Raw genomic sequence first — 25888 nt, forward strand, 5'->3', positions numbered from 1 at the left:
CCTTCTGGCATCCTGGCCAACTTTATTATGCTGGTGTAAACCCTGGTGCACCAGAAGCACAGAATAGCAGCAAATAAAATCCGCTCATATGTCAGCAACTGATAACACTTGTCAACCAGTTCTTCCAAAGTCTTCCTAAATTATAAAGCTCCAAAATACAGGACAAAAGAGAGCAGGTCTGGGAAGAGCGAGGCATACAATGAGCACCACCAGCGAAAAGGCTGGTGTAATTTCTCCATGTACAGTGGTACCTCGGGTTAAGTACTTAATTCATTCCGGAGGTCTGTTCTTAACCTGAAACTGTTCTTAACCTGAAGCACCACTTTAGCTAATGGGGCCTCCTGCTGCTGCCGCACCGCCAGAGCACAATTTCTGTTCTCATCCTGAAGCAAACTTCTTAACCCAAGGTACTATTTCTGGGTTAGCGGAGTCTGTAACCTGAAGCGTATGTAACCTGAAGCATATGTAACCTGAAGCGTATGTAACCTGAAGCGTATGTAACCCGAGGTACCACTATAATTCCTGCCCTGTCATTTGATAGAGTGCCCACTTGCCCTCCTTCTTGACATGGAATGCTCTCTATTGAAGTCTCCAGGTCCAGTACAAAGACCATAAGAAGGGAGAGCAGGGACCTTAAAGTTCCCAACAGCTGTTAATCAAGCAAGCAACCTTTGTTACAGTCAGAACGTCTACGTCCTGGCCAGGCTTGCACCCAATCTTGTTTTTGTACAGTCTTGCTTGTCCTCGGTAACCAAAATTATATTATCAACATATACCAGTGTTTCCCAACCGGTGTTCCGCGGCACACTAGTGTGCCGCGAGACGTTGCCTGGTGTGCCGTGGGAGGGAGGCGGGCGAGTCGGGCGGCGAGAGGCGGGGCGGCGGCGGCGAGCACACGCGGGGCGGGGAGCGAGCTCCCTCCCACATCCCATCGCCCCGTGCTCCGCACTGTTGTAGGCCAGTCCTGCGCACCCGGGGGACCTCCCCCCGAGAGCGCAAGGCTTGCGGGCGTCAGCTGGCAGCGCGGAGCACGGGGCGCCCTTCGGAGGACGCCCCGTGCTCCACGCAGGTGTCCGCAAGCCTTGCGCACCCAGGGGATCTCCCCCCGGGAGCGCAAGGCTTGCGGGCAGCAGCCTGCAGCGCGGAGCACGGGGCGCCCTCCAGAGGACGCCCCGTGCTCCACGCAGGTGTCCGCAAGCCTTTGCACCCGGGGGATCTCCCCCCGGGAGCGCAAGGCTTGCGGGCGTCAGCTGGCAGCGCGGAGCACGGGGCGCCCTTCGGAGGACGCCCCGTGCTCCGCGCTGGTGTCCGCAAGCCTTGCGCACCCGGGGGATCTCCCCCCGGGAGCGCAAGGCTTGCGGGCAGCAGCCTGCAGCGCGGAGCACGGGGCGCCCTCCGGAGGACGCCCCGTGCTCCACGCAGGTGTCCGCAAGCCTTGCGCACCCGGGGGATCTCCCCCCGGGAGCGCAAGGCTTGCGGGCGTCAGCTGGCAGCGCGGAGCACGGGGCGCCCTTCGGAGGCCACCCCGTGCTCCGCGCTGGTGTTGGCAAGTCTTGCGCACCGGGGGATCTCCCCCCGGGAGCGCAAGGCTTGCGGGCAGCAGCCTGCAGCGCGGAGCACGGGGCACCCTTCGGAGGACGCCCCGTGCTCCGCGCTGGTGTTGGCCATCCTTGCACACCCGGGGGATCTCCCCCCAGGAGCGCAAGGCTTGCGGGCGGCAGCTGGCAGCGCGGAGCACGGGGCGCCCTTCGGAGGACGCCCCGTGCTCCGCGCTCGTGTTGGCAAGCCTTGCGCACCCGGGGGGCGCATGGGGCGCCCTGAAACAGAGGGTTCCCCATGCTGCGGACTGTAGCCTGCCGCCGGACGCGCAGGGCGCCCGGAAGCAGAGCGCCCCTCGCGCCAGGCAGACATGGGCCAGCCCCACAAGCTCGGGGGACAGCGGGGAGGCGCAGCACCGCCATCCCACTGTTCCCCGACCTGGTTTTTTGGGGGGGAAATAAAGGAAAAAAATTTTTCCTTTTTTTCCCCCCTCAAAAAAGTAGGTGCGTCCTATGGGACGGAGCATCCTATGGGACGAAAAATACGGTACTTACTATTTCATAATAAAGTAATTATAAAATACTTTCTTTGTGTTTATTTGATTCCTATTAAAGAGAGTTACTTTATATATAGTCAATATAGGCACAGAGTTAATTTTTTAAACATTTTCTAATGGTGGTGTGCCTCGAGATTTTTTTCATGAAACAAGTGTGCCTTTGCCCAAAAAAGGTTGGGAAACACTGACATATACAAGCAGAAAAGTTGTTTTCCTTCATTTGCGAGGAATCGTACAAAACAAAGTGGCACTAATAAAGAAAAGTTCCAGGGTGGCAACAGAAAGCAAACTAAAAATGCTTTTGCAGTTCATCAAAACTATCCAGCAATATCAACTTACTGGTGCTATTAACAGTAATCTTTCTAGTTGGTTAATTGGTTTGGCAGCTTCCATGCACATGATGTGTCATGCTAATTATTTACCCCAAGAGTTAAATGATAACTAATCAGAGGCAGCTACAGGAGAGCTATGAGATTCAGGTGAGGGTCAGATGCCTTGTCAATCCCAGCAGGTATATAAGAGGACGGCCTGGCCTGCCCAGGCCTGTGGCCTGCCCTGTCCATTCTCCTAAAGAGGAGAAGCCTAGCATGGAAGACTTGTGTATAGTATGCAGATCTGAAAGGGCCACAAACGGTAAACCACCCAAAAGGTATGCTGAAGAGTGTTAAATGTTCGGAAGAAGTCAGAAGCCCAAGGCAGTATAAGTTCCTCAACTACGTTTATTTAACATTTGTCAGTGACAACAGCTCACTCACAGGAAAACAAGAACCAAACTGACTGGACAACACAATAATAATGCCGAGCATGAACTGACCATTGACAGTTGACAGTTGAAAGTGCATGCGCTTACTTGCCATTAGAACGTTCGTCTACCAACGCTTATACAATTGGTTAAAATGTGCCTTGTAACATAAAGGTAAAGGTAAAGGTACCCCTGCCCGTACGGGCCAGTCTTGACAGACTCTAGGGTTGTGCGCTCATCTCACTCTATAGGTCAGGAGCCAGCACTGTCCGCAGACACTTCCAGGTCACGTGGCCAGCATGACAAGCTGCATCTGGCGAGCCAGCACAGCACATGGAACACCGTTTACCTTCCCGCTGGTGAGCGGTCCCTATTTATCTACTTGCACCCAGGGGTGCTTTCGAACTGCTAGGTTGGCAGGCGCTGGGACCGAACGACGGGAGTGCACCCCGCCGCGGGGATTCGAACTGCCGACCATGCGATTGGCAAGTCCTAGGCACTGAGGTTTTACCCACAGCGCCACCCGCGTCCCACCGCCTTGTAACATAAAATGTGTTAAACCCAATGCTTAACACTCCTCCCCCCAACTTCCTAACAAAAGGAACAAACATAGTCATCAAGGTGTGCCGGCCTTTCCCGCTCCCGCTGGGACCGTCGCAGTTCCTGTGCCCGAATTGGTGACCCAGGAGATTCCTCTGGTATCTGCAGTCTGAGTGGGGCGGTCAGGGAGGCTGGCTCCAAAGGGGTCATTGCCGATGGAGCCACTGAGGATTGCAGCCTGAAGTCGCCCTGTTGGGGTAACTCAGTCACCGGCAACCCATCTGGTTCCCACCCTGGCTTGGGCACAGAATCTCCCGAAGTACCCATTTCTCTGTCCTCTGGTTCCGCTTGAAGTTCTGGGATCGGAGGTGCCCTGACTCTGATCTGGTTGAGGTGTCTCTTCCAAACCAGTCCCCCCTCCAACCCTACCTTGTAGCAAACCGGACCTGTACAGCAGGCAATGATACCAGGGACCCAACCCTGTCTGGGCCCATAGTTTCGGACGTACACAGTGTCCCCCGGGGAAAACCCTCTTGGAGCCCCCCGCACCACAGTGGATGGCCATTGCTCAAGAGCCTGGCCGGGGTGCATACGATCAAGGAGGGTAGTGAGCCTCCTCCCCATAAGCAACTCCGCCAGGCTCCAGCCGTTCACTGCACTTGGGGTGATGTGTTGGACCAATAAGAACTCCACTAACTGGAGAGTCCAGTCTCCATGCACTATGCACCTACCGTGGAAGGGTAACACTCACCATTGTTGCTCTGCCCACCTTTGCCTTTGGTCCCACCCCACACTGCCACATGTCCACCCCACAGAAGGGAAAACAGCCCTCTGGCTGAAAGGCAGTTCCCCACCCCTGCTCTACCTGAAGGCTCCAGGGATTGAACCTCTGCATGCAAGGATGTCACTGAAGAGCAAACAGATTAGCCCTAAAGAGAAGTTCGTGATATTAAAACAAAGAAAAGTGCTGGGTAAGAACATTGTCCTTACGCAAAGTCTGCTTAACTGGGAGGGAAGTTATAAGAATATGAAACATCCATTTCCACAAACCCGTCCATGAGCCTTATTGCCATGATTGTTTAAAAAGGGACTGTGCCGTTTCTGCTTTGCAAGCGAGCTGCAGTTATTATCAATTTGCTCTTGATATAAAGAAGTGATTTTCCTATACTTACATCTGCTCTCAGAAGAAAAAAGAAAATGGTCCATAAAAGTTCCATTAGCATACAAAAGCAGAGGCATCTGCTGGGAGTCTTAAGGCGCTTATTGCCTTTACTTAATCAGAAGCACCGGCTACGACTCGCCTCACCTCTGCCCTCATCAGCACTCTAGGTCTTGGTGTGCCACAGAGATGCCTTTGTGGAAGACACCCAGGGACATGCAGAGAATTTGACCAAACAAGTGCTTCTTAAAACTAAATTAATTCTTGAGCTATTTAAAAAAAAAAAAACAAAAGTTTTCCACTAATTAACTCTGGGTGCATTGTCCACATAGGCCTTTTTTGTAAATTGCAGCCACAAGAGAATGAAAATAAAGCGCAGCGTTGCATCAACACACAAACAAAGATAGTTGGCTTGTTTGTTTTTTGACCAAGTTATGCATGGCAGGGAGTCGCTCCTTAGAACAAAAACGCACGCAGCTCCTTGTGACATAACGGTAGCACCATCTAGAGGATGAGGGGAAGCAATTCAGATTTTGTTCTTTCTTTCCACAATGCTGTGTATGTTCAGAAAACAAGGATGCTCCAGGGAGCTAGTGACAACTGCTTTGGGACAGCAGTGTTCAGAAAACATGGTGCAGGAAACACAGAGGGAGAGGGCATTCAAAGATTCTACATTTATTCAGGTCAGGCTAAAAGATGGGAGGAAATTTAACAGGACTTGTATTCCAGTCCAAACAGGAAGCCGGACCACTTCTGCACACAGCTGGAGTACCAACAGGTAAAGCTAATAGAGTTCTGAACCTTTTCCAACTCACAAGCTTGTAGTGGTTGGCTGAAACCCCAGAGCTGGGCACCACATCACATGGACGGGTCAAGCTTAGCCAGGAAGCTTGCCATACCTAGGCCACATACATACATACTATATGATACCGCTTTAGCCATCATGACTCCCTGAAAAGTATCTCCAGAGCTGCTCTTTTTAAGGATGCTGAGTTACTAAGAAACACCCATTCTCCTCACAGAGCTAAAATTCCCAGAATTCCCTGGGAAGAGGGACTGATTGTGAAACTGTGAGAATTGTAGCTGTGGGGGAATAGAAGGTCGGCTAACAACCACCAGCACCCTTAGCAAACTACAGTTCCCAGGATTCTTTGACTGTTTAAAGTGAAGTGATACAGCTTTAGTTGTGTAGTGCAGATGGGACTGAATTAGAAGACAGGAAATTCATAAAATACTTTAAGTGGAGAAACGTACTCTCTATTAATTCAGGGATCCCATCAAGGGTAGTGCACACCATGCAAGTCCTGATTAATATACCAGTATTAACTGTGTCCTTTGACCAGAGTTTGAATATACTCAGTAACAACCAGGTGGAACAGAGAGTAAACATAACCAGTAATAACCACAGACGGAAGATTTGTAACTGGAACAAATCAATCTATTTATCGGAGCACAAAGTATGATGGCATTATGGAATTTGCAGCAAATATAACAACTTACAGGAACATGATAGAAATAGCACAAACCAATTCATGGTTTAATAATGGCATGAATAATCATGCCTGACAAAGCAATCAATCTGTGTAAGTAACATTATTAACGTTGTCTTCTCCTAACTTCCTTCAGCACATCAAGTTGTAAAGCAGAAGTCCTAAATTGCTTAGCAACTTAATTTAGCATAAAGTTCAGAGTGGCCAATACAAAGCAGTTAGCCCAGACCTTGAGGCCCTTGTTCAGCTGAGCAAAGCACACAAATCAAAACAAACAGCAGGGGAAAAAAGCCAAATACCCACCACCACCAAGAAGAATGAAAGCAGTAACTAACACAACAAAATGAGTCTGATCAGGAGCTGAACCAGAGAGGTGGCTTTTTCCACATTTGCACTTATTTCATTAGTCAGGTGGGCACATAAGATGTAGATCATGAATTACCATAATCACCCTGGAAGGGCAGTGTAGAGTTCTTCTCCACGTCCAGCACTAGCTTGCCAAAATATGTTATGCTTTCACTTTTGTTTTGGCTACATGGCTGTTGTTTGCCTTCTAATCTTATCCCCCCTCGGGATGCCAAGGCCTCATATCACAGATGGAAAAGTCTATCATAAAGTCTCTCCAAGCAGCTTGCAGAGAAATGGCACAGATGCAACCGTTTTGATCCACTACTGCTTCTCTATAGTTGCTGGTTCTGTCAGCCTTGCAGTGTCCAGATTAATTGTCTCCTTTTCATGCAATGGAATTAAATTCTATGCAGATGCTGAACTAAAGAAGTCATTATCATAACTGGTTTCACATCATAGTTTTTACATACAGTTTTTAATAGGCAATTCCACTTTGGCTCTTCATCAAAATGTTATACAGCTACTGCTGCGTCTGCTTTTGGCTCTACTTCCTCTCCACACACACCCTTTTCAGTGTCCATTTACACTCCCCACCCCCAGTAGCCACACACGTATATACAGTGGAACCTCTGGTTACGAACTTAATGCATTCTGGAGGTCCGTTCTTAAGCTGAAACCATTGTTATCCTGAGGCGCACTTTTGCTAATGGCGCCTCCCGCTGCATGCGTGCCTCTGGCATGCAACTTCCGCTCACATCCTGGGGCAAAGTTCACAACCAGGAGCAACTACTTCCGGGTTAGCGGAGCTCATAACCCAAAGCATGCGTAACCAGAAGTGTTCATAACCAGAGGTACCACTGTATCAGCCAACTGAGAATAACACAGTGTGCATGAGATGAAGTGGACTTTAATCCACAAAAGCGTCTGCCAAAATAAATATGCAAGTCTTCGATGGACAAGGCCAGTACCCTGTCTTTTGGACAGTATATTAGGTTCTGGCTCAAGCCCCTACCCAGGAAACCTGGGACGCCAAGTCCGAGTAACAGCTCCTAAGGAACGTGCAAGAAATGATATTTATTCAGCTAACAAACAACAGTGGGTCAACAAGAGATCAATAATATAGGGAGCTGTACGGAAATCTATTTTAGTCTACAATGTCCCAACTTTCTCTCAAGCTCCAGCTATGCCAAGGAAGTACGTGCTCTTAGGCCTTACTCACAGATGCAAACACCTTTCAGATGCAAAATTTAAGAGTGTTGCAAATAAGGAATTCTCCAACTAGCAGCTGACAGCAGAGAGGCTGCAGCAGCAACAATCAGAGTGTGTTGCAAGAGGGAACTCCAGCAGCTGGCAGCAGAGAGGCTTCTGCAGCTCTGCGCCAATAGGAATTGCTAAGTCAGGTCTAGGGTAGCTCTAAGCTTCCCTTCCTAAACTGGATTTCAGCAAGCAGTGATTGAGCCAGTAAAGCTTAGCAATTCCCTATTTGAAGCATTATACAAGAAACCAGTTTTCTCTCCCCTTCACAAAAAGAAAGCCTTTCTTTCCATTCCAAATCTGTGACCCATGCTCGTCAGAGGTCACTAAAGGTTAGGGCGAACCAATCTCCAGATGCACCCTTGTTGAGGATAGCTGGCTGGCAAGAAGGCACAAATGCCCTAAGCACCCTCCTGCTCTTGAACATATTCCAACAGTTACAGTAAATGCAGAATGCAACTCTATCCAACATGCAAAAGAGGGTGACATGCTGGGTACGTATGCTAAATTTTCTCTGCACTTTCTGCTTCCACCACTGGGTGACAAGTGTTCTTTTCTCTACAGCTTTACACAGACCTTGGAAAGTTCATTTATTAATGAACTCGGGGAAAGTGCATTATTAATCAGCCAACAAAGATTAGGTTGAGATTTAATGCACTGTTAAAACTGTTTTTAAAACTCTGAGATAGGTCAGAAAAAGACCCTTACTGCCAGTGGCAGAGGTTCATGCTCCGGCACGGAGGGTGGAGAGCAGGCAGGGGCGGGGCTGGCACATCCCAGGAGCATGAAGCACCACCGGCAGGGGTGTGGCTCGCATCCTGGGGGCGTGGCATGCTGCCTGCGGGGGGTAGTCAGTAGTCAGTGTGCCCAAACTGTATAATGTCAATTGTCATTGTTTTATGAATCATGCCTTGGGGTGTCCAGTAAAGTCAAAGATGAAGCCAGATAAATCCTTGTTAAGGAACTGAAAAAAAGAAATTCACCCATCAGACGCAACACTTTCACAAACTGACAGGAAGCTGTTGTGGCAGAATCTATAGGGCAACATACGAAATCGCTTCACGATGGTGAATTTGTGAAATTCTGTGCTATAAATATGGCCAAAGCCTTTCAGGAGGAAAAAACAGTAAAGCGTTTTTAATCAGTGCCCTTGACACATCAAATGGTGTCGCGCCAGATAGAGTCTTTATCTCGAAATGTATTGGACATGCTGCATGAGGAACTGTTGAACGCACAATATTTTTCAATTGCCCTTGCCGAAAGCACTGATGTGACAGGCATTGCACAGCTCATAATATTTGTTCGTGGCATGGCCAGCCATTTCACTGTTTTGGAGGAGCTATTAGTCATAGCTTCTCTTCTGGTATGACAGAAGAAGATATCTGCAAAGAAGTTGTATCCATACTCCAGAAAATTGGTGGTTTCGTCAAGCTAAGTTCTGTAGCAACAGATGGTGCATCATCAATGACAGGGAAAACTTTGGGGCTTATGGGGTTGCTTCAAAAGCATGGCATCAAGTGTCCTTTCATTTATTGTATCATCCACCAAGAATCACTTTAGTGTCAATCAACTAAAATGGAAGGATGCCATGAAGATGGTCGCTAAGATCATGAATGCAGTTTGAGGTAGAAATTACTCACTTCTTCATGAAAGATTAAAACGTTTCATGTGGCTTAAGGAGATCTTCTCCTTCACTCTAACAGCAAACACGACAGCATCAGGACAAGACAAGATGACTTAATGAAAGCAGTGCCCTAGAACAGCATTTCCCAAAGTTGGTTCTCTAGCTGTTTTTGGACTACAACTCCCATCATCCCTAGCTAGCAGGACTAGTGGCCCCAAAACACCTGGAAACCTAAGTTGGGGAAACCCTGCCCTAGAGACTATCATACCCACCTCTATATTCCTAAACCAATGGGAGGGTGAATGACTCAGCAAGTCATACACTCAATCTCTCCTCTGCTGCTATAGTAACCCAGGGCACTGAATCTCTTATCTCAGAACATCCAGATGTGGGGGATTTATTAACTCAAGACATGAGACCACACACTATTTAACCCATTGTTCACATCACTCCAACATGTTATATGTTAAAATGCATATATTAGCAACCATGGCTTTTGAAATCATTGCTTTTATATTGTAAAGTGTTGACTCCCATTATGTTGCATACATTTTGCTTTGTTGTCAAACATGATTCCTTTTATTGGGTGCTGCATCAGAAGCCAAGTTCTGGGCCATGAAGCAGAATTTAAATGCAAATAAATTATATCTTTAAAAAGCAAAATAAACTGAGGTTGACTGTTCAGAGCGGGAAGGGAAACTTAATGCATAATGATTAGGCCAATGCATTGTCAAATCTCCTTCCCTCAGTTACTTGCAATCCATATTATATAAATTCTATTTAGACTTCCAGGTTGGCGCCATCGCCGAATGGCGGACTCCCTCCGAGCTCCGGAGGGAGTCTGCTCAGCAGGGGTTGGGTCCCACCGCGCCGGTGATGCGGGGACCCTCAAAAACCATGGGCGCAGAAGCCCATGGACCTGGTGACTCGGCGGGCACCGTTTGCGCCCCCCCGACCCGCGAAGGAGCCTTTTTAAAGGCTGCGGAGCGGGGGACGGGGGGTGGTGTGGTGCTATGAGTCCTCCGCTTCCCCTGTCGAGCGAAGCCGCATGCCATTTGATGGAGAGCACTGACTTCTTCCATTGAAAATTTGGACTAAAAATAACAACCCGTGAGTAATTGGGAAATCGTATCTAAAAGGAAATATTTTTTTTTTAATTCGGAACGAGCGGCGGAGGTGCAAAAAGGAAGTCCGTCTCCCCCCTGTTGTAGATGATTTAAAGCAAGGATCTGACAACTAAGATCGAGAGAAGGGTCTGTTTTTTATTGATAAAAGCTATTAATTTCACGATGGGAAACTACAAGATTGTGCTGGAGGAGAAAAGTGGAACGTATGAGCTAAAGTGCAACCCCCCGGGAACCGGGAGTGATCCGTGAGAGAGCCTGGAGAGGAGATATAGAGATTTTGACAGCTGTCAAAGCAGCTGTCAAAGTTGGAGAATAAAAGGAGAACTTTGTTACGATGACTTTGCCGGTTAGATTCGTTACAATTTGGATATAAATTGTTGAAAACAAGGAATAACAAGTTAGTTTGACTTTTGGGTGTGATCTGGAAGGAAACTAAGTTACTGTAATCCCTCTAGAGGGAGCTTTGGGACACTACAAGAATCGTTGTAAGTGGAAAAATACTCGTGGAATTGAACAGGACTTTTTATCTCCTGGGAAAGCCGCAAAAATGAAACACTATTTTGTCTACAGAGGTCTCTACACTAAAGGAGACAATAGATATATCTATTGAAGAACGGAAGGGACTTGACGCAAGTTTTTGTTCCTGAATAAATAAATAAAGCCTCTGTAGAGGAACTAGAAGCTTTTGGAATTAGAATGTTTGTGCAGCGGAACAGGAAAAGAAACCTGAGGAAAGTGAGGAAAGAGAACAACAAGAATTGGACTAAGCTGGAAGTGGGAGCATTTGGGACATCCAGACTTAAAAGGATTAAGAAACAAAATTTGAGTTTTACTTTTGAATACAGAGATCTGGATGGAAGAAAAATGGACCTTCTTGAGATAAAGCTTTTCCAAGATTGGGTGTTCGAAATTAAAGACTAATAAAAAGATGGCAAAGACTACTAAAAAGATGGCAAAGTGGAGCTGAGAGAGATCTGGACATGGATGTGGGGTCTCCAGGATGACAGTAGATAGATTGATGGACATTAGGGATCGAAACCGGGAAAGGGGGGAGGGAAATTCGGAATCCAAAGGGTGTAAAACTATATTCTGAACTATGTTTTCTTTATTTTTTATTTCATTCGGTTCTGTGTATTAAAGAGGGGAGTCCGTGGAAGGGAACAGGGGTCGATCTTGAGGGGGGGGGATTTTAAGTTGAAGGACGGTGGAATTTAAAGGGAAAGTGGTCATATAAGATGAATTAAATTGAATATTGGGCCAATTATAATAAGCTTAAAATTTGGGGTAAGAACTTGTGGAACTAATTTAATTTAATGGAAATGGAATACAAGAGGGGGCGGGGTGGGGAAGTCCTGGAAAGATGTTAATGAAAGTAAGGCTTAAATGTAAATGTTTCATTTTTTTTCTTTTCTTTTTTTTTCTTTCTTTTTTCTTTTATATTTTGGATTTTTCTGGAAATTCTAATAAACATGATTTTAAAATATATATATATATAAATTCTATTTAGAAATAAAACAAGTGCATGGCTAGTAATGGTCCACAAAAAGAAGGGGCTTCCTGACTACCTGGCCATAACAAGCAACAACTTGGCTCTTGAACTGTTTATCTTTCTCCCTCTCTGGCTGTGTTGCAACAGGTAGATCTCCTGATGCCAAGTCTAGACATACACAAGGGATCTCTCTGGGTATTTGTTTTGTCTTTGGCATTAACTGTAGATGTCTGTGATTTCTAATAAATTCTCCTCAATTGGCCTAAATGACACAGGATCTGGATGACAGGTACTTCTTTACAATGGCCTGAGTCTTCCATTCTTACTGTTCAACTTAACTAGAACAGTCTTGCAGATTCAAGAATGTTAGTACTCTAGTAGAATAGTGACAAATTTAAAAGTATCTGTAAGATTCTTTATTACACCTGCTTCTTCCATTCTCTTTAGTTCATATTCTACTTTGTGGTGCAATGAAACAGGAATTTCCAAGGTGAACATACGCTATATGGTTTTGCATTATCCTTCAAAATAATATAAACAGTTGCCTTTTAAGAGTCCAAGAACTCCATACACTATTTTCCTTACAAAATCCATTTTGGTTGCTACAATGTAGTCGAGGAGACTATTTGCTTTTGATCCTCTAATCACATGCACACTGAAATGGAAGATTTTATTATTGTATGATGTTTTTGCAGAGAATTGTTCCAAAAAAGTCAAGGGTCCTCCAGGGCAACTTAATCTGGTACCAGCAGGTGTCAACATAGGAGATGGATCAAGATTAAGATGTGTTTCTTCTGATATGACTGTCACATCAGCACCTGAATCCATTTTAAAGTCTATGGGTTCGCCACAGATGTTTGATTCCACTCTCAGTCCTGGCTCTTAATTATCGTAACCAATAGATCTGAGAAAAAGTATATCAGGGCTGCCATTTGTTACTTCTGTTATTGTCTTAGTTTGGCAGCCTGTTGCAAAGTATCCCAAGATTTTTTACACTTGTGGGATCAGGTTCTTCTGGCTGGGCACCTCACCCCAGGGCTGTTTTCCCCCCACATCTAGTATACCTGAACTGAGAAAAGTCTGAACTTGTCTGAGGCTTACTCCAAGCTGCTCAGGAGAGTTTCTTCGTAGTGCTTTCTGTGGATGAGTACTTTCTTCTTTTAGCGTTATGTTTGCTGGAGACCTCCAGGTTACTTTCTGATGATTTCTGATCTCTATTCTGATTTTTCACCATTCCTATTGCAGTATGAAAGGTTGAATCTGTATGCATATGCAGTCTGAGAATCCATTTTCCAGGATGCCTATTAGTACCATGTATTTGATGCAATCTTCCTTTTCGTCCCCAAAATCAGTTTTCTACCATTTCATAAGGTGTCTCACAAAGGTTTCCACTGGCTCCCAAGGCCTCTGAACCCCCTAATAGAAACAAGCACTTCCATGAACTACATCACGCTTGGGAATAAAATGCTCATCAAATATGGCAAAATCTCTTTCATAATCATCCTTATGATTCTCTTTAGTAAAGGTGAAGTATCAGAAGGTCGACGGTTCGAATCCCGCAACAGGGTGAGTTCCCGTTGCTCGGTCCCTGCTCCTGCCAACCTAGCAGTTCAAAAGCACGTCAAAGTGCAAGTAGATAAATAGGTACCACTCTGGCAGGAAGGTAAACAGTGCTGGCCACATGACCCTGAAGCTGTACGCCGGCTCCCTAGGCCAGTAAAGCGAGATGAGCGCCACAACCCCAGAGTCAGCCACGACTGGACCTAATGGTCAGGGGTCCCTTTACCTTTTTATCTTAAGTATCTTTTGAAGCTTTCTTTGTTAGGCCGAATTGCTGCTATTAAGATGAATGTATTGCCAAAAATGTTGTTTTTGTTTCAAACATTACAGATTGTGGACAAAACGGAGTGCTTCCGGAAGTGGCAGAAAGATATATCTAGATTTGTCTGGCAGGGCAAAAAGCCCAGAATTAAGTTTAAGATATTAACAGATGCGAAAGAAAGAGGTGGCTTTGCCCTGCCAGACTTAAAGTTGTACTATGAAGCCGCAGCTTTCTGCTGGCTAAAAGATTGGCTACTTCTCGAAGACACTGACGTGCTGGATTTGGAAGGTTTTAACAATGCTTTTGGTTGGCATGCATACTTATGGTATGACAAAGTTAAGATCAATAAGGCCTTTAAGAACCATATTGTCAGGAAAGTACTGTTCAATGTCTGGACGAAATATAAAGACTTATTGGAAAACAAAACTCCAAGGTGGCTCTCACCTCTGGAGGCTAAGGCCCGAAAAAGACCCAATATGGAGGCCAAATGGCCAAAATATTGGGAATTATTAGAAAAAGATGGAGACAATTGGAAATTGCAGAGTTTGGAGAAAATGAAGGATAAGGTGCGAGACTGGTTACATTATGCTCAGATTAAAGAAGTTTTTAAAAATGACAAAAAGTTAGGGTTCCAGGTGGAGAAATCGAAGTTAGAAACAGAATTGTTAGAACCCAAAACCAAGGTACTATCTAGAATGTATAACTTGCTGCTAAAATGGAACACACAAGACGAAATGGTTAAATCGGCTATGATAAAATGGGCACAGGATATTGGGCATAACATTATGTTCGAGGACTGGGAAAGGTTGTGGACCACTGGGTTGAACTTCACTGCATGTAATGCTCTGAAGGAAAATGTTATGAAAATGATATATAGATGGTACATGACCCCAGTTAAACTTGCCAAAATATACCATTCGTCTGACAATAAATGTTGGAAATGTAAAGAAAATGAAGGAACATTCTTCCACCTCTGGTGGACATGCCCTAAGGTGAAGGCCTTCTGGGAAATGATATACAATGAGCTGAAAAAGGTATTTAAGTATACCTTCACTAAGAAACCAGAGGCCTTCCTTCTGGGTATTGTCGGCCAGAAGGTGTTAAAGAAGGATCGAACATTTTTCATGTATGCAACAACGGCAGCAAGGATTCTCATCGCAAAAAATTGGAAAACTCAAGATTTACCCACACTGGAAGAGTGGCAGATGCAGCTGATGGACTATATGCAACTGGCCGAGATGACTGGCAGAATCCGAGACCTGGGAGAAGAAAAGATGGAGGAAGACTGGGAGAAATTCAAGATGTATCTACAAAAACATTGTAATTTGTTTGAATGTTAAGAAGGCTGCTAGATTATAAAAAACTGGCCACCACTAAACTAGATTTAAATTTGATGATAAGTGAGACTAAAGAAAATATAAAAATTTTATTGGAAAAAGTGTTAAATCATATTGGAATGTGTGGACATGAGATTGTAAACAAGTTGATAATTTGTTTAGAAAAATTTTTTTTTTTAATGATGTAAATGGGAGAGGGGGACGTGAGGGAGTCCAAAGAAGTGAAGAATTTGTTGTTATAAAAGTAAGATTGTTTTATGTGTGCATTTATATTTTAAAAAAAAAAACCTTAATAAATATTTATATAAAAAAAAAAAAAATATCTTAAGTATCTTAAGATGTGGTCAGCTTCCTTTGGTGCTGACATGTGGGGGGGTAATTTACCCCAATGCAGCAGTCTCTTATTGCCCGTAGGGGTGGGGGCACACGTCCTGGGGGTGGGGTACACCGCCTGTGGGGGTGGGGCGCCCAGCATGGGCGGGGGGCAGCTGTGATGGCACCCTGCTGGGATCGCACTGCCGGTGGCGGTTCGCTCCCCCCGCACTCCCGTTCCTCTGCCAGTGGGGGTGGGGCTTCTCCAGCTTTTAATAGTTGCGTAGAAGAGGGGATTTCACCTGCTCAGGTATTCAGCTATTAAAATCTGCAGGGGCCGCATCCTCTTTGCTTTCACCTGGCCACCCTACCAAAGAAGGCCTTCCTCTCTATTTAGTGTGTTTAGGATGGAAGCCTCAGACTGAAACCCTGTGTACGTTTAACTCTGAACTTGCTTGCAAAACAAGAGAACTAGTGTACATTTCTTAAGGCTAGGAGAATCTTATGCATGCCTACCCCATTGAGCTCACCTCCTAGGTAAGTGTGTTTAACATAGATAGGGAACCTGTGGCCCTCCAGATGTAAACACATATAATAACACTGACTGTAATACAGTGGCACCTTGGGTTACATACGCTTCAGGTTACATACGCTTCAGGTTGCACACTCCGCTATCCCAGAAATAGTGCTTCAGGTTAAGAACTTTGCTTCAAGATAAGAACAGAAATCAGGCTCCGGTGGCGCGGCAGCAGCAGGAGGTCCCATTAGCGAAAGTGGTGCTTCAGGTTAAGAACAGTTTCAGGTTAAGTACGGACCTCCGGAATGAATTAAGTACTTAACCTGAGGTACCACTGTATACTAACTGCTAGTAGTTGTATGGTTGGTTCACGTTTCCCCAAAGCTTCTGTCATAATAAATCTATTAATATTCCTAGGTGCTTTTCCGACAACACCCTAAAATTACTTGCCCTTTTATGCAAAATGCAGAAAGCACTATTTGGATGTGATACCTGACAAACCCACTTCACTCATTTTCTGCCCTTTTAAAATTTGTGAATGGCTAAAGCAAGAGTGAATGAATTTTAAATGTGACAGCACACAGAAGCAGAGGCAGCAGCAAAACAGTGATTAAAGCTGCAATCTTTTGCACACTAATTTGGGGCAAAGCACCCTGATCCAGTACAATTTACTTCTGAGATTAAAAAAAAAAGTAGGATTGAGTTGCATGTAATTTGCAAGGTGTGATTGTGTACATACTCTGTGGCTAAGAAATGTGTTGGAATGCTGGTGAGGGTGATGTGCCTAATGAGATTCAGGTAGACGCTGGCAGAGATAGTTACAATGGGATGAACAGATTGTGAGGATATATAGCTTTAATGGATTTATATTTGCTTTTAATCAACTTTGTACAATAGAACAGAATCCATATTGCACGCAGAGATATATAGATATAGAACGTTACATAGATTCGGGGATATATCCCACCCTCATTGCCCTGCCACACTTTTAAGCCAAATAAGGCTTTCAGCATGGCTTGCAGATAACAATCATAAGACAGTCCCTGCTCCGAGGCTCACTGAAAAGGAAAAGGGATTGGGAGAGAAGATGGAAAAATATTAAAGACAATATTGACATAATTGTTTTGATATTTGCTGTTTTTATTGCCTTTAACTTGTAAAATACTTTGGGACTTAGATACACATGCACCCCCCCCACACACACACCCCCACACACACACACCCACACCCACACACAAAACAACCCATACCCACACCCACTTTTCCTGTAAACTGAATAAAACTTTTACAATTAGTACCATTGCTTTGTATTGTGCTGGCACTTTTCTCAATCTATATTCAGCCTTTCAGGAAATTATAAATAAAAACAGTGTCATATAACCTGGATTTGATGGATTACTTATTATAGGACTAAAGGTAAAGGTAAAGGGACCCCTGACCATTAGGTCCAGTTGTGACCAACTCTGGGGTTGCAGCGCTAATCTCGCTTTATTGCCCGAGGGAGCCGGCGTACAGCTTCCAGGTCATGTGGCCAGCATGACTAAGCCGCTTCTGGCGAACCATAGCAGCACATGGAAACGCCGTTTACCTTCCTGCCAGAGTGGTACCTATTTATCTACTTGCACTTTGACATGCTTTCGAACTGCTAGGTTGGAGCTCACCCCGTCGCGGGGATTCGAACTGCCGACCTTCTGATCGGCAAGCCCAAGAGGCTCAGTGGTTTAGACCACAGCGCCACCCGCATATTATAGTACTACTGTCTCCCAAATCTTGTGGAACCAGTGCTTAATGCAGGGGGGGGGGGTGTCCCATCCTTCTATCTATGAGTCATGTACATTTTTTTGCAACCACGAGCAAACTGAACATAAGTTTTTTGTGTAAGTAGGTATGCTGGTTCTTGCCTGTGTAAATCAACCAAAGAGCTTGAGTTTAACTTGGATTTTAAGGAGCCAACCCATCTGGTTTCTTATCAACTCTGAATGTGGCTTTTTGCTCTCAGTATTGCTGCTGTCAGGGTGTTGGTAGCAGGATACCCCACATGAGCAGACTACTATATGTGGGAATAGAGCATGCTGCAGGTGGCTGTCTTAATGCTGGGTTTTAAAGAAAAATATAGATGACATTTTAAGCCTCCATCTTACCATCTACCCTTTAACATAGCACCTCTCTTGCTTCACTAAGAGCATGTGCCTTCCAACTTGCCCCTCTAATGCAGAGCAGCCTCCTTCCCTAGCGCCTTCAGCATGATTCCATAATTCCAGATGCTGTTCTGCAACAGGACTCCCTCCACAAGTGCTCCATTGCTGTTAATTCAGTAGCTAGTTTGATGGGTTTGATCCAGTGCCGAGGGCCTTCTGAGGGTTCCCTTGCCAAGTTACAGGGAACCAGGCAGAGGGCCTTCTCGGTAGTGGCGCCCTCCTTGTGGAACGCCCTCCCACCAGATGTCAAAGAGAACAACAACTACCAGACTTTTAGAAGACATCTGAAGGCAGCCCTCTTTAGGGAAGCTTTTAATGTTTAATAGATTATTGTATTTTAATATTCTGTTGAAAGCCGCCCAGAGTGGCTGGGGAAACCCAGCCAGATGGGCGGGGTATAAATAAATTATTATTATTATTATTATTATTATTATTATTATTATTATTATTATTCAATGTTAGAGCAGACCCAATGAAATTAATGGTTATGACTAACTTAAAGTCTATTAATTTCAGTGGGTCTGCTCTGATTTTGATTTAGTTGGATACCATCCCATGTTCTGGAGCTGGAGACCAAATTGGTTAGAAATTGGTTAGAAATCTTGGCTGCTGCCAAAATGTTACGGGCTAGTGCTCACATTTTGTTTTGTTTTTTAATAATATTTTTATTAAGTTTATAAAATACAGAAAAAAAGAATAAAAGACAGATATAGAAAATAAAGTAGAGAAGTTACAAATTTCCATAATCCTTTTTTTCAGCAAATCCAATGGACTTCCCCGCATCTTCCTAACCCTGCGTTCTCTGTGATACAAAACATCAGCAATTTGTTAACTTATTTCAAAACTTATTGTATCTTTCATTTTATCATGTTATCTAATTTCCAAAGTGTTGTAACCGACATCTTATAGCTTAAACCGACATCTTTTAGCTTAAACATAATAAAGTTATTTCATTATTCCACCTCTGACTTCTTGTACCTTAATTTTCAATTCATTAGTTTACAATTGCTGAAGCTAGAATTTCCTCAAAAGTGCATTTTTTAACATTCATACAACTTATAATGTTTTTTCAAATAGTCTTCAAATTTTTCCCAGTCTTCCTCGATTGTTTCTTCTCCCAAGTCTCGGATTCTGCCAGTCATCTCGGCCAGTTCCATGTAGTCCATCAACTGCGTCTGCCATTCCTCCAGCGTGGGTAAATCTTGTGTCTTCCAATGCTTAGCAATCAGGATCCTTGCTGCTGTGGTAGCATACATAAAAAAAGTTCTATCTTTCTTAAGTACTCTCTGGTCCACAATGCCCAGAAGAAAGGCCTCCGGTTTCTTAGGTAAGGTAAATCTAAGTACCTTTTTTAGTTCATTATGAATCATCTCCCAAAAGGCCTTCACTTTCGGGCAAGTCCACCAGAGGTGAAAGAATGTCCCTTCCGCCTCTTTACATTTCCAACATTTGTTGTCAGACAGGTGATATATCTTAGCAAGTTTGACTGGGGTCATGTACCACCGGTATATCATTTTCATAATATTTTCCTTCAAGGCACTACATGCCGTAAATTTCATTCCGGTGTTCCATAACCTTTCCCAGTCTTCAAACATAATGTTGTGCCCCAAGTCCTGCGCCCATTTTATCATGGCGGATTTGACTGTCTCGTCCTGTGTATTCCATTTAAGCAGCAAGTTGTACATTCTCGAAAGTAGTTTATTTTTTGGCTCTAACAGTTCTGTCTCTAATTTCGATTTTTCCACCTGGAATCCAACCTTTTTATCCACTTTAAAAACCTCCTGAATTTGAGCATAGTGCAACCAATCTCGCACCTTGTTTTTTAATTTTTCCAAGCTCAGCAACCTCCAATTGTCTCCAATTTTTTCAATTATTTCCCAATATTTAGGCCAGTAGGCTTCCATGTTAAGTCTCTTACGTGCCTTGGCCTCCACCGGTGAGAGCCACCTCGGAATCTTACTCTCCAATAAGTCCTTATATTTTGTCCAGACCATCAAAATTGCTCTTCTGACAATATGGTTTTTAAACAATTTGTGAACTTTAACCTTGTCATACCACAAATATGCATGCCACCCAAAAGCATTATCAAACCCTTCCAGATCTAGGACATCAGTGTTTTCCAATAAAATCCAATCTTTCAACCAGCAGAAGGCTGCAGATTCATAATATAACCTCAAGTCTGGCAGGGCAAATCCCGCTCTTTCTTTCGCGTCAGTTAGTATTTTAAACTTTATTCGGGGCTTTTTGCCCTGCCAAACAAACTTAGAAATATCCTTCTGCCACTTTCCAAAACATTCCACTTTGTCCACGATCTGTAGGGCCTGGAACAGAAATAACATTTTCGGCAATACATTCATCTTTATAGCTGCTATTCGGCCCAACAAGGAAAGTTTCAATCTTGACCATATTTCCAAATCTCTTTTGATTTCTGACCAACATTTCTCATAATTATCTTTAAACAGATTCAAATTTTTGGAGGTCAGATACACCCCTCGGGCTAGTGCTCACATTTTGTACAGTGATTTTGTTTCTTTTACAGGCAGAGGTAGAAGGAACTTTAAAGAGGATCCAGTCACATGAAGGAGTTATTGGAACTATTGTCATAAATGCAGAAGGTAAAGATCTGCCTTTTGGGTGTTCTCCAAAGTACACTCAACGCTTTTTACAAAAAGATGCCTTTTGGAATTTTTCTTTTTATATTTGAAGTCTCCTTTTAAAAAAGGTGACAAAATTAAGGGAATTTTTTATTCTGGTAAGCCTAGATAATGAATTTGGATGCTTGGTTGGGTTAAACTGGAAATCAATGAAGCAAATAAAAAACTTCTATTATATTTAAGCTAATAAAAAAGAGTGTATAAGTATACGACTAAAGACAGTGACAATCAGTTATGCCATTATGTTACTCTGCATCAGAAACTAACTTGAATTCATGGTGTAGCTGGTTAGAGCTCTTCTGACTTGCACAGTGCTTCACAAGTTTTATTCAATTTGGCATTCCATCAATAGGACTTCCAATCAAAGTTGACAATACTGGCGCAGTGAACTGAAACAATATAAATCAGCTTATTAGGTTCAATACCACATTCTCATCCAAAATTTATTACATTAAGATATGAAATTAGAAATAGGTTTTCCCTCAGATTTTCATATATGGACATTTATAAAAATCCATATTCCATGATTATTTGAATTCTTGTAAAATCATAAGCCAGGGATAGGCTGAAGGTAGACTGGGATCTATTGGTAGTTAGTAGGTTGATTTGCAGTAGATCTGCAAGGGTTTCCATCTTCCAAATGTTTTAAAATAGCAACAACAACAAAGTTGCTTTCCCCTTCCAGATTAGGCTATTGAAACGAAGAAAGCTGAATGGAAAAACAAGGGGTGGATTTTTGTATGAAACGATTGTGAGCTCAGTTCTGGTACTGAAAAGAAATCCATGGGCTAAGCATCATTTGAAGGCATTCTGCTCCCTCTTTCTAAATCTACACCCATCCCCCACAGCATCTGTCTCCTGTTAGTGCACTTGGGAATTTTGTAAAATCCAAAGTACATCCACAAATTTGCAGTCTGCCCACCTCTGCCATAGCGTACTGGAGGAAAGGAGGGTTGTGCACAGGCAGTGTGCTTCCATTCCGGGTCGAGTTACTCAATTCTTCAATCCTTAGCTGAGCCGTTTTGGTTTGGAGTTGTTTTCAGCAGCAGCTTCTCAGAGCATTTAATATTGTTAGAGTACGAAAAGATAAACTGAATTCCTGAGGCAATTATGTAACAGTGGGGTTTTGAACAAAAATACTTTTGCAGTTGGGTTAATTTTAGCAAAGAATGTGGTCTCTTGCACCTGGCAGGCTCATGTGTTTAATGAAACATTTTCTTGGATTGGTGCTGTTTTTCACCCTGGCAGAAATCTTGCTTTAAGCTAAGTGGGTTCTTCTAATTTACAGTTTGAATTCAAAGCTGAGGACTGGTTTCTTTTAATCTGCAGAAGTCATCAGGGTGAATAGTTTATTTGATATCAAGAGGCTGACGGGTACTTTGTGACTTGTGTGTGAGGCCTCAGCATTTTCTTCAAGTTCACAAATGCTGTTTTTAAAAACACTTTTGCCACTTTAACACAGTGGATAAAATCAGTGCTTTTATCTGGGGGTGCTAAAGGGTACACAGTACCAGAACTTCCCTCCCCCCAGCCCAGTGTTAAAACTGTGGCACTTACTGCAACAATTTCATGGGGAGTACCAGCACCCTTTTTTCTATTAAAAAAAAAAAAGCACTGGATAAAATTACGGGTTTGTTTGTTTTTTAATTGGTGGCAGCATTCCCATTTACTGGAAGTTGGGGGTTCACTCAGTATGTAACTACTGTAATGATCTCAAGTGTCTGTGACCATTTATTATTTTTGTAGCTATTTGTCTAGTTACCCCAAATACTGAGATTCTTGAGGGAAGATTCATGTGCCTACCCCAGTAGAATCTCCAGATGTCTGTACCGAATGAACATAAGGGCATACCCTCCAACATTTCTCCAATGAAAATAGGGACATCCTATTCCATTATTACTATTATTACTATTATTACTATTATTACTATTATTATTATTATTATTATTATTATTATTATTATTATTATTTATAAGCCACCCATTAAACATTAAATAACTTCCTTCAGATGTCTTCTAAAGGTTGTATAGTTATCTCCTTGGCTCAGGAGTTGTTAACTTCATACCCTCCAACATTTCTCCGATAAAAATAGGGATGTCCTAAGGAAAAGTGGGACATTCTGTGATCAAATCAGAAACTGGGATGGCTTCTGAAAATCTTGGTCTGTCCCTGGAAAATATAGACACTTGGAGGGTCCTTAGGGCATAAGAGCCCTGCTGGATCAGGCAGCTGACCCTTCTAGTCCAACATCCTTTTCTCACAGTAGCCAACTAGATGCCTGTGGGAAGCTTGTAACCAGGACCTGAGTACAATAGCACATTATCTGGTTGTGATTCTCAGAAACTAGTATTTAAAGGCATAATTCCTCTGGCAGTGGAGGTGAAACATACCTATTTTGGCTAGTAACCATTGATAATAGTTATTCACTGTAAGCAGAAATGGATATCAAGCTGCATGGAGAAGACTGTTGAAAACTCTTTTTCATAGGGTTGGCCCAAGTAATTCTGATTACAGCCTGACAGTCTTAGTCTACAACCTTTGTCTCATAGGTTACTGAAACCTCATTGAAATGCATGGAGTAGGAGTGGCAGTTTACTTCCCAACTCGGTGTCCCTTCTCCTTTTTTCCAGTCTCTGATACAGGGCAGCAAAAGGAGGCGAAAGATTCCGATTTATGGTTTAATTGTCTCTCCTCACCTGTAACAGTTGCTGATTGGCTGTTCTTTCTCCAGAGTAAAAATGGCTTTTTCAGAAGTGTCCTTAACCTCGGATGCAGTTTTGGTTCTGATGTTGCCCTGTTTAATCCTAAAGCAGCAAATGACTTCCTTTTCAGGCATCCTAATCAGAACCACTCTCGACAACTCAACTACAGTACAATACGCGGGTCTCCTTCATCAGCTCGCAATGAAAGCAAAAAGCACAGTGAGAGATATCGATCCCCAGAATGATCTAACCTTTCTCAGGATTAGATCAAAGAAACATGAAATCATGGTTGCCCCAGGTAATATCTTTTGTCTTCCAAAAGAAAATACTGCTCCAACTGCTGTGTGGGTGGCTTTTGAGGTCCCTTTCATTACTCCAATGCTGCTGTGAAACATCTGTCTTCCTATTTCAGTTAGGAAGACAAAAGCATAAGGGATGTGCTTGCCTTCAGATCCTTTAATTGCTTAAATAGAGAGGGCCCAGCATTTATCTATCATGTTGTGTGGCAAGGCCAGACTATAGCTGATTGCTGTGCCTGACTAGAAGAGAAATTTGTTTGATCTGGTATAAGACTGCTTCCTATGTGTGAGGAACGACCATTTTTCCAAAGCTGGATTTGGCCAATTAGCACATAAAACTGCAGCTACTTACTGTTGGTGACAAATGACTCCCAAACCACCAATCTAACATGGGACAGATTTGCTTTTAGTACTTGTGTTTCTACATCAAGATGGTATTTGATAAACAATGGCTATTATTATTATTTTTGAAGTGTTTCATTTTGTCGACTGAGTGGGCACAAGCAGCGGTCTTCATTATTTTGCCCAAGGTGAATCCCCCCAAATAGTTAACAATCAATATTGGGTAAAGGATACACCAAATACAATGAAACATTGTAACTATGAAAATATTTGGCTTATAGAACTATTTTCAAAAGTATATTGTAAAAATAAGGAATAGCTGAAATAGAACAAGCTGGAAGCATTTGCCACCACTTTCTTTGTTTATTATCTTTTCCCACAGATAATGAATATCTTCTTATCGTTATCCAAAATCCTTGCGAATAGACCAACCACACCCATTTTATGGGAACTGTGCTACAGTTTTAAAATAACATTTACTACAGATGTCACAGCATACAACTAAGAAACTTTTCCAGTAACTTGTCAGGAAGTTTGCAAGCTAAAATCTCTCATGTGTGCAAATGCATTGCATTTGTAACTGAATTAATGAAAATCTGTGTCTAACTGCTTAAAGGACAATAAACTTAAATGCTTAAGGCATGTGTTAACATTGATTGGGACATGTGTTCTAAAATTAAATAAATCTTTTGAAATAATTAAGCGCAGAGCTAAGGCTATGACTGAAAATCTCATAAAAGCAGCTCTCAAAGCCATTTTCATGTAAACAATCAAAAGTAGGGAATGCAGAATTAACTGATGCATTTCAACTGATGTTAAACAGGATTATTAAGTCCCTTTGATTTCAGTGGGATTGATTGTTAAACATATGCTCAAGTTTTCCAACTTCAGATTGATTGTGCCCAAAGTAAGTGAATTCAATAATATAGTGAGCTCCTTAGAAGGACAGAGCACCCAGTGAGGTTTTTTTTCCCCTGATAGAGCTCTAATTAAAAACAACATAAAGAAACTTCCAGAAACTAAACATGCTTTTCCTTATTAATTAATGTCTGCAGTTAGTCTTTGTGCAGTGGCTCACAATGTTTCGGATGCCTGTATGAAATAAACATTTATCAGCAGTTTACAGATAGAAGTGAAATGTAAAACAGATAAAAGTGAAATGTAAAACAAACTACTAGAAATATGACAGGGACCACAAGTTCTGAAGCAAGGCTGCAAGCCTATCGTATTGAACTCAGTGGGGCTTACTTCCAACAGTACTCAAGCAGGTTCAGGCTGCATGACTTCTGAACGAGTGAGGGAATTATTTCAAAGGAATGTATGGAGCACTGCTGAAGCAGGAGGGAAACAAAGGATTTGAGCACAGTGAAGATCTCTTAAGCAGAAGTGCTTGAAGAGGGCGATTCTATTTCATCACAGAGATGTGCAGCAAGACAGAATGTGATCTCTTTGCAGGCATTCACTTAGCAAAGCAGTATGTTTTAAGATAATATTGAGGTATGCTATTTCTGTGGTTGGCTTCATTGAACTAAAAGGTGGGGACTGTTAAATGCTTAGTAACTTCTTAGGGAAGTTTTTAATGTTTGATGTTTTACCGTGTTTTTAATATTCTGTTGGGAGCCGCCCAAAGTAGCTAGGGAAACTCAGCCAGATGGGTGGGGTATAAATAATAAAATGTAATTATTATTATTATTATTATTATTATTATTATTATTATTATTATTATCACCACCAAACTTAGGAAATCTCTACAACTTCCTTGAAGTTTCTGTTTTCATCCCTTGATAAATAATTCATTTCTTGTAAAATAAAAATACAATAATATAAACATTTCAAT

General features: G+C 43.0%; 1 protein-coding gene across 1 annotated transcript in view; it reads left to right on the forward strand.

Moving 5' to 3' along the window:
- The window catches only part of DYNLRB2 (dynein light chain roadblock-type 2), a gene marked incomplete at its 5' end in the record, with an annotated part of 78357 nt that extends 53668 nt beyond the window's left edge, over nt 1-24689 (forward strand). Inside the window, 3 exons of the mRNA XM_081871494.1 lie at nt 20594-20669; nt 23541-23708; nt 24434-24689. Coding sequence (XP_081727620.1) covers nt 20594-20669; nt 23541-23708; nt 24434-24477 — 288 coding nt within the window. The 3' untranslated portion in view covers nt 24478-24689. The remainder of the gene's footprint in view (nt 1-20593; nt 20670-23540; nt 23709-24433) is intronic.
- Nucleotides 24690-25888: the final 1199 nt, after the last annotated feature.

Source organism: Podarcis erhardii (genome assembly GCF_964252035.2).
Source record: "Podarcis erhardii genome assembly, chromosome: 7".
Taxonomy (NCBI): domain Eukaryota; kingdom Metazoa; phylum Chordata; class Lepidosauria; order Squamata; family Lacertidae; genus Podarcis; species Podarcis erhardii.